At 47.7% G+C, this 10000-nt stretch overlaps 1 protein-coding gene across 1 annotated transcript in view; it reads left to right on the top strand.

Annotated features, from left to right (window-relative positions):
- The window catches only part of col16a1 (collagen, type XVI, alpha 1), a gene marked incomplete at both ends in the record, with an annotated part of 70470 nt that overhangs the window by 1982 nt on the left and 58488 nt on the right, over window positions 1-10000 (top strand). Inside the window, 5 exons of the mRNA XM_080531774.1 lie at window positions 3862-3939; window positions 4127-4244; window positions 7269-7392; window positions 8409-8690; window positions 9922-10000. The exon at window positions 9922-10000 is cut by the window's right edge and continues 2 nt beyond it. Of these exons, the coding sequence (XP_080387900.1) occupies window positions 3862-3939; window positions 4127-4244; window positions 7269-7392; window positions 8409-8690; window positions 9922-10000 (681 nt within the window). The remainder of the gene's footprint in view (window positions 1-3861; window positions 3940-4126; window positions 4245-7268; window positions 7393-8408; window positions 8691-9921) is intronic.

Raw genomic sequence — 10000 nt, forward strand, 5'->3', positions numbered from 1 at the left:
ACTTTACCCAGCGTGCACCTCTCTTCCCAAAGTGTTGTGTCTCATGGTTTCAGGCGTGCTGCTGGCAGAACGGGCTCTCTCCATGATCCCTCTCCAAAATCCCTCTCCAAAACCAGAAGTGTGTGTGTGTGTGTGTGTGTGTGTGTGTGTGTGTGTGTGTGTGTGTGTGTGTGTGTGTGTGTGGAGAACCAACCTCTCAGATCAACAGCCCACAGTCCAATTACCTTGGAATGGTGCCTTATAAAGCACATTCAGCAATGCCCATACCCTCTCTCTCTCTCTCTCTCTCTCTCTCTCTCTCTCTCTCTCTAGCTCTCTCTCTCTCTCTCTCTCTCTCTCTCACACACACACACACATACACACACACACACACACACACACACACACAGCTGTGAATGCCCTCCGACCGTCTCCCTAATGGAACCACACGACTTGGATTGATGAGGAGCAGGGAATGAAAAACAAAACAAAACTACAAAGACGAACAGTTGGTTTCCATAGAGGACAGCCACCAGCTGACTTCTGAAGAGTCAGAAAAGGGCATCCAAATCGATTTATTATTTATGGAGGTCACAGCTGGGACTGTAGAAGTGCCTGTAGTTCAATAGAGGCATGCAGATTCAGAAAAACATGTCAGTTCTGTTCATTGTATGACTGCATAACCCTCAGGGTTCAGGTGCTCCAGTCACCTTTTCAGACACCCATTCACCTTTTTCTTTTTTGTAGGTCAGAGAGTTGAAAATATGTTTTAATTGAGGACTAGAACACTTTAGCAGTTTGGAGACATGATCCTTTGCTTTTGGCAGGCCGGTCGACTGCAGGTATTACCAGCTAGGCTTTATCCTGTCAGCTTGTCAGCTAAGCAAAGTGTTTAATTAGGGGTCCAAGCACAGAAACTGAGCCGAACCCTATTTTTAATGTGGACGTTCCCTATTATTATTATTCTCCTGCATCCGCCGTTTCGTCAATGTAATGCAAACAACGTTGACGTGTTCAGACAGAGTAGCTCGCAAATTGCCACGAATGAATTCAAATGGATCAGGTGAATGCATGTCGTACTGAAATGGCTAATTATTCATGTAGGTTCTTGCCATGACATTTAACAAAGTAGAAAACAGCCATACTAAAATGATTGGCATTTTTTTTTTTTTTTTAAGTGGAATATTAACTTGCGTCCCACAGAGCTCATCAAATGCTTCCCCAGAGGAGGAGACAGGTAATTCGGGGGTGTGATGGAGGTTTGATGTCTTTATCCTAGGATACAGCCCGTAGAGCACCAGTCAGATACTCAGACACTCTTCAGTTTGGTTGAAAGCTTCTCACATTTAGGGATGTTCAAAGATGGCAGCATGTCCTCTAGCGACACCTCTTTCTCCTCCTCTCTCCTCATTTTCCCTTCTCATCCCTCTCTCCCTCCCTCCCCGCTGTTTAACATTTCATCGTTCTGTCAGTAGCTCGTCCTGCCCAGCAGCCTTGACGACTTGCCTCTGACAAGTCGTCATCCTAATTTGCCTCCGAGTGCCTAAAAGGAAAGGAGGAGGGGTGAGAAAGAAAGCAAATTAAGCGAAGGATGGATGGGGCGCGATACGAGAATGCTCTGCGTAGAAGAAATAGAAGAAAGCTTATTTTGTTGGGGGTGTGTGGGTGGTTGTGCGGGTGGGGGTGGGGAGTTTGGTTTGGTAGGCGGTTGGCAGGGGGGGGGGTGGTTATGAAACCTCTCTTCACTTCAAAAAGCCAAAGTTCAGAGCAATGAGATGAATGGCTTTGTATGTCTGGGAACTTTTTGAAAGGCAGTTTGTGTCTCTGTGAGCGGGTATTGAGTATGCAATAGAGGTATGGGGAACACTCAGATGTACTGTTCTGTAGGTAAGCGTGATGTTCCTGACGTGTGGGAGAGCATGAGAGCCGTGCTGAGGATGAGATGTGTCATACTTTTTTCCCGGTAGTCTAATTCTTTTTGTATTCTAAAGTGATAGTTTGATATCTCTACGATAATCATTACCTCCAGTAATAAATGTATGCAATCTACCAATAATTTCTCACTATGGCCCACCTAAAGTAGTTCTCCATAGAATGAGTGCATCGATAAAAAGCGGGAAACCCTTGATATAGTTTTATAGTCTGCTTTTTTCCATCCTGGTTGGTGATTCAGAACCTCTTGCTAGCTTCTTTCATTCTGCCACGTGCACACACACACACACACATACACACACACACACACATACACACACACATACACACACACACACACATTGAGTATTCACTCCATTCTCTGTGTGACTCAGCACTCCGCAGTCTAATTGGAGCCATTCATTAGCCTGGGAGTCACTCCCCTTTACTCTGAATTGGTTTCGATTTAACAAACTGGCCAGCAGTTCCAGCCCTCCGGCGAATTAGTGTGTATGTGTGTGTGTGAGTGTGTGTGTGTGTGTGTGTGTGTGTGTGTGTGTGTGTGTGTGTGGATTGATGAGGCTCTGTCTCAGTATTAATCCACAGGCATGTACTCTACGTTTATAGACCGATGGCACACTTCAACTGCAGACCCATAGCATAGGTTTACAAACAACAATACCATTTATGATCACAACTGAACGCGGTGGGCACCACCCATGGCGCTGGAGAGCTGTAGGACGTCCAACTCCGTACCCATACTACAAGAGGGCACAGAATGGCTAGAATTGTGTCACACTGTCACCACGCATCCTGCAGTGTCTGCAGTGTGAGCACAGCCTCAGAGAGGTCTCTGTGAATCCCAGGGCAAGGTCTACCTTTACCGCAGCACTGCCTAGGTCTGAACACGTCCCGTCCCCCCGTCCCCATCCCCCCCCCGTCCCCATCCCCCCCCCCTGTGAAGCTTCAGGATCTGACAGACAACACTTCTTTCTGTAACCTCCGGTGACAGGGTGAGAACACATCTATCGCACACCCGCCTGGCGACCACCTCAGAAAGCAGGAGCGCGAGACTAACTGTCAAGACTATTTCGTGTCTCTGCGCTCCTAGGCTTTGTCTATATATGAATGAATGAATGAATGAATAAATGGTCTTTATTGTCATTGATATAGTACAGGTACCAAACAACGAAATTTGGGAGGGGGGGCTCCCCTGGTGCTAGGAAAAAAAAAACTAAAAACAAGAAGGGAAAAGAGCTGGTTTACATAAATAAAGGCTATGTACACTATCCACTATACTATACTATACAAATAAAACACTGTGCTGTACTCTATGCTATGCTATACCTATTCTAACATTTCCTATTCTCTGAACCTTATGTACCCTAGGGTTGTCATATTGCACATAGTGTTATTGCACATTCATTTAAAGTGTCGCAGTTTGCAGGTTTGAAATGTACACAGTTGTGTTTCAGTATTACACTTGATTTCAATCTAGTAGCTGCCATCAATTTGTCTAGATTGTCCAGGGCCTAGAACCTAGGTCTTTGCTGTGTTCAGGGCCTGAATGGCCCTGGGGTAGAAGCTGAGCTCCCTGCTCGAAGCTGAGCTTCAGTCTGTTTATACAGTACTGTATATGACGTTTAGCTGACGTTTTGATCCAAAGCGACTTACATCACAGTGAGTGGCTGCATTTACCTCTAACTCTGCTATGACTCCCTGCTCGACTCAATGCGCTGTTTAGATGTTGACGCTGAAGAAACATACATACATATAATGTATCCGTGAAGTGAAATGGGAATAGAAGATGGGAGCGAAGAAATTGTTGTATCAAAGTCGACAGTACGTATCTGTCTGCCTGTTCATTGTCTGTCTCTCTTTCTCTTCCTGTGTTCTGTTCATTCCTCTTGACTTGGTCTCCTCTCTCTCTCTCTCTCTCTCTCTCTCTCTCGCTCCATTCCTTCTCTCCAGGTGTGCCAGCTGTACGATGCCCCTCACTACAGGTGGATGATTGGAGGTTCCCTCAGACGGCCAGGCACAATATCACAGGTTAATACACACACTCACAAGCATGCACACACACGCGCACACGCACGCATGCACGCATGCACACACACTCACACACACACACACACTCACACACACACACACACACACAACCAGACACACCATCACAGTCAGTCGTCTCTGTGATTAGTCTGGCTGGGTATTCATGGATTGATGGATATGATCACAGGTTTCAATCTGGTGCGGCGATTCTCTCTGCTGAAGACTACCGAGATCAAGAAGATACGAAACCCTCGAGGACCAGTTATCCTCCGGCTTGGCAAGACTGCGCTCATCCGCCCCACAGAGTAAGAGTCTCCATCCCTTCATTTCTCTCTCTTTCTCTCTTTCTCTCTCTGTCTCTCTCTCCAACTTAAGCCCTTATTGAAAGAGTATTCGCCTCATCTGACCTCTTGTTCAATGTGTATGGCTGTTAATGTGCATGTGTGTGTGAGTGTGTGAGTGTGTATGTGTGTATGTGTATGTGTGTGTGTGTGTGTGTGTGTGTGTGTGTGTGTGTCAGACAGCATGTGCGTCTGTAAAGTCTGACTCTGCTCTGGTGTGTGTTGGTACCATAGACAGAGAGGTGCCTGCTGGGTGCTACGTGTATACATAGTAATAATAATCAACTTTATGTGGCAGCCTGTACACCACTGGCCACTGTCTGATTGTTTTAGCAGAAGACCACATCATTCCCTCAGTGGTAAGGCAGGGCTGTTACAGTTAGATTTAACAATAATGTTAACTGCTTTTGGCTTGCGGACGTAACCACTTACAAATCACAGTCTTTTTTTACATGAGAAGCTACTGTGCACTTGATGGTGTTGTCATGTTTAAACACAATTGTTGTTTCTGTTGCTGTTCAATTTAGAGATTATGTTGTTATGTTGTGACGTTGGGGACATGTATTAAAGTGCGAAATGTGCATATAATGTTATTCATTGAAAAACAAGGAAATGTAATGCATTATTTTGATTGTTTATTGATGTTTTGGCTGCAGTGGCTTTTTCAAGATAACTACAGCGGCACAGAACAGCACAAACAACTAGTTTATCATTGAACCACATGGTCAAATTATTATTGTGTAGCTGTAGCAATGTAGTGAAGAAGAGAAGAATACTAAATACCATATTCATGTGCTGCTCTTTAATTCTCTTTAAGATTTCTTTTGCAATTATTAATGCTGTAAAATGAGGTTGAGACCCTGTGTCACAAATTCACAATAGTTCTTCTAACATTCTCTCTCCAGAGTTAACTTTTGGGTTTTTGTTCAGTCTGTCGAATCGTGCTTTTTTTTCGCTGATGAAATAGTGTGTTAGAAGCTGCCAATTGGGTCAACCTAGGGCAGTTGATTACCCCTATCCCTCATCCCGTGGTGTCTGAGGAAGATGCTGGCCTGATAGATCCACATATCTGCCTCTCAGACACTTTTGTCTGTAGTCTTTCTGGAAGAAAGAAATATAAGAAATGGATGTGGTTCAGGAAACCGATTAGTGAAGCCCAATAGTGAAATCCTCAAGACCATTTGAGTGGCACCTGCCCAAGCAGATAAGAAAAATAAGGTGACTATTTGCTCTCTCTCCCTCTTGAGGCTTTATGTTTGTGTTCTGCTGTGGATACTCAGTGTCCCTGTCCATCATCTGATGGTATCGGGTGACATGTCTCAGTAGGCAGACATTCTTTCTTCAATTTCTCTCTCTTTCTTCTTTTCCCTTTTTTCACTCTCTCTCTCTCTGTCTCTCTCTCTCTTTCTCTGTCCTTCCCACATCAACATAAATAAACAGTTAAATGAGAAAACATCTGCCTCCTTTCCTTCTCTCTCTCCCCCTCTCGGCAAGAGAAGCACATCGACCCAGTGATATGAGAGTAAGCCTATCCTTCTCTCCCCCCTCGTCTCTCTGACTGTGTATGTCATGGCCAAAGGAGGAGTGGAGAGGGGGAGCACACGGGTTAGAGAGTGGAGAAAATGAGGGAACAAGGGTTATCGGTTCAAATCGGGTGCCTCAGACCCTGCAGGGACTATAGTTTCTGTAGCGGTGTGTGCGTGTGCGTGCGTACGTACGTGCGCGTGTGCGTGCATGTGCTGGGACTTTATTCACATCAAGATGCTGAGGGAAGTGTGAGTGTATTGTTCACAAGTCATTGGAAATCCGTTCTGTTTTGTGATTGAGCCTGATCCACTTAGCTTACCCTACACTACACAGTCGTTATGAGTGACAACCAGATGATGCTTCTGTCCTTGTTGTCCTCTATGTAGCGGACCTGATATCATTTAGATACCGTCTTTTTTACACCCTTACTACATCATAATATACTCCCTCCACTGTTGTCAACATCGATATGACACATATTCACTGTGGAAAACTATCGCTATGGAGACCAGAGGTCTAGTATGTTCCATTAACGGCTTGCAGCTTTCTATATCAGTTGTGTATGAGCGACTGAACGAGGTGCAGTTTAGCCTACACGTCTACACTTGAAATACATAAATACATACATATGTATGTACATACATACAGGCCTGTCTTTTCTCTCCCTCCCTCTCTCCCTCCATCTCTTTCTTCCTGCTCTGGAGAAGGCATCCCATGTTTAATGAGATAAACAGAGCACTGTGAAGCTTCCCTTCTGAGTAGAGGTCTGAATCTGTCTGCCCCGACTGATTTATGATCGTGTTTGTGTGTGTGTGTGTGTGTGCGAGCGCGTGTTCAGCTGTTTACCCCTAGCTTTGGTTCCTTGTCTGTCTCTCATACTCTAACAATACAATGTTCTATTTATATAACTAGATCTAAACTCCTCGATCCCACTTTCCCTCTTTTTCCCTCCCTCTCATTGGGTTTTGAAGGACGGTGTTTCTGCTGTAATTTCCATTGGATTCTCCCTCCGTCATATATCACTGTCAGCCCACAGCTAGACTGAGAAACCAGCTGCCAACACTCTGACTACTGTGTGTGTGTGTGTGTGCGTGTGCGTGTGCGTGTGCGTGTGCGTGTGTGTGCGTGTGTGTGTGTGTGTGCGTGCGTGTGTGTGTGTGTGTGTGTGTGTGTGTGCGAGTGTGCATGTCTGTGTTTCTCTGTATCTAAATGTTATTGGTGTTTGTGTGAGTGTTTTAAGTGTTCTGCCTACTATCTCTTGTGTGACTATGTGTGTGTGTGTGTGTGCTCCTTTGCATTCAAATACACGTTTGTAGTATGTTTGCGTATCTCTGTGTGTGTGTGGTGCCCTTGACCCACGGAGAAGCAGCCAACGTACTGTATGTATCCGTGGAGAGACTTAAGGAGCACGACAAGGTTTTATGGACTGTCTTTGATATAATGTGAACACTGTGTTCACAGTCAGGTGTTCCCCCACGGTCTACCGCATGAGTTTACCATGGTCTTCACTTTGGTCCTGAAGAAGAAGACACTGAGGGACAACATTTATCTCTTCCAGATATCGGATGAACAAGGGTATCCCCAGGTAAACACCTCCCACCTCTCACCTCCCACCTCTCACCTCCCACCTCCCACCTCCCACCTCCCACCTCCCACCTCCCACCTCCGACCTCCCACCTCCCACCTCCGACCTCCCACCTCCCACCTCCCACCTCTCACCTCCCACCTCCCACCTCCCACCTCCCACCTCTCACCTCCCACCTCCCACCTCCCACCTCCCACCTCCCACCTCCCACCTCTCACCTCCCACCTCCCACCTCCCACCTCCCACCTCCCACCTCTCACCTCCCACCTCCCACCTCCCACCTCCCACCTCCCACCTCCCACCTCTCACCTCCCACCTCCCACCTCCCACCTCCCACCTCCCACCTCCCACCTCCCCCCTCCCCAGCACCCTCACTCACAGACATGTTCCCATCCTTGCTGCTCATTTCTCCTCGTCATCACTCCCTCTCTCTCTCTCTCTCTCTCTCTCTCTCTCTCTCTCTCTCTCTCTCTCTCTCTCTCTCTCTCTCTCTCTCTCTCTCTCCATCTTCCCCACATCTCTCATTTCTCTTCTCTCCCTCTAGCCCCCCTTCCCCTCCCTTCATTGTTATTCAAGTGGGTTCCCTGATGGAGCACTCGAGGGCTTCTCAGTCCTAGAATCACGACCAGCCTGAAGCCAGATTTAAATACTCAGTGCATATGATGAATTGAGGGCAAACTACTGTATCTCATTAGAAGTGTTTCATTTGCTGTTTTTTTTATTTATTCCATGGCCTATAATGAATATGTCTCGTCTCTTTACACAGCCTCCTCTAACTGCTTACTGTGTTCTGTAGCGGGGGCCATTGTGTAGCGGCCACTTTGGCCGCTTTAAATACAGGGGAGGCGAAGAAAGCGGAACACTTGAATACAATGAGGAGAAATGTTTATCAGACAATGAGTGACCATGTTGTGTTCTTTGCTTCTTTCTCTGTCTCTCTCTCTCTCTTTCTCTCTCCCCACCCCCACACTCCTCCTCCTCCCACACACTCCTCCTCCCTCCCCCTCCGCCTCCAGTTCTCTCTGGATCTCAACGGTGCCGAGGGGACCCTGTCCCTGCGTGCGCGGGGGGCCGACCCGTCAGGTGACCCGGTGGGGTGTGTGTTCAGCGGGGAGGGCGTGGAGTCTCTCCTGGACCTGCGCTGGCACAAGGTGGCCCTCAGTGTCCAGCAGGGGGCGGCGGCGCTGCACGTGGACTGCAGCTCCATCGAGACCAAGCCCCTGGAGGCCCGCGGACAGCTGCCCACCGAGGGCCACACCCTGCTGGCCATCAGAGCTACCGACGCTAAACCTGTGGAGGTATGGAGAACCAGGGTGGGAGAGGGGAGGGGGGGGGGGTAGCATGGGGTTAGTATGTGGGAGATACAACGTGTAGGAGTGTGTTGGGTTGGCAAGGCCTTTCAGCACCTCATGTCAGTGTTGAGACGGTGTCATTGGGAGAACCTAAGGCTACTGGCATCACATGATCACTCATTAGCACACACAGTGGCTGGGGGGGGGGGTCGGGCGGGCGGGATAGAGTAGAGGTTGTCTGTACCTTCAACAAGTTAGAGGTTTTCCGTACCTTCATCCTTTCTAGCGAGGTGTGTATATTAGGAGCGGACTGCAAGGACTGGCGCATGGAACATAATCACTCATTACCCCACACGGTGGCTGTGTGTGTTTAATGGTGAGCTGGTATTTTCAGCTCCTCCATTAGGAGTGAGTGGAGCAGCAGGGATCGGGCAGACTGTCTGTACTTGTGGTTCCACAGCCACCCCCCCTAAGGCACAGCCCAGAGTCTCCTTTACCCCCTGGGGGAAAGATATACTTAGGGAGGATATTTTTCTATTTTCAGAGGTGTGTGTGTGTGCAGGTGTGTGTGTGTGTGTGTGCGGGCGCGCGCATGTGTGTGTGTGTATGGGTGTGTGTATGGGTGTGTGTGTGTGCGCCCGTGTGTGTGTGTGTGTGTGCGGGCGCGTGTGTGTGTATGGGTGTGTGTGTGTTGCGCCCGCCTGTGTGTGTGTTGCGCCCGCCTGTGTGTGTGTGTGTGTGTGTGTGTGTGTGTGTGTGTGTGTGTGTGCGGGCTTGTGGGCGGGCGGATCTTCCCCCAGGCACATCTCTGTGAGGCTCTCTCTCATTCCCTATTAAAACGATAGGGTGTTACCTGAGAGAGAATGGACAGGAGGCATCGATTAGTAATTTACTGAGCCAGTAATCCAACCGCTTAGCTGAATGATCAATTAACTGGGCCAAATAGAAAGAAGTGGATGTTATTTTAGCGGATGGTTCACTTAGGAAGAGAGAAACAAAGAGCACTCCATCTCTATGGTGATACCAACCCAGCCTTGGTCATACACCACGCTGGTATCATTCAGTTGAAGTAAACTTGTTTAATGATTGAGCTAGCACTTTTATTCTGTTGACTGTGTCTCTAACAAGCTCTACCTTTCTCTCTTTCTCTCTCTCTCTCATTCTCTCTCTCTTTCTGTCTCTCTCTCTCTCTGTCTCTCTCTCTCTCTCTTTCCCCTTCCCTTCTTCCCTGCCTCAGATTGATATTCAGCAGGTGATGGTGTATTGTGATCCTGCTTTGGCCATCCAAGAAGCCTGCTGTGAGATACCTGGCGCTC

Source organism: Nansenia antarctica, assembly GCF_963989245.1.
Source record: "Nansenia antarctica genome assembly, chromosome: 5".
NCBI lineage: Eukaryota > Metazoa > Chordata > Actinopteri > Argentiniformes > Microstomatidae > Nansenia > Nansenia antarctica.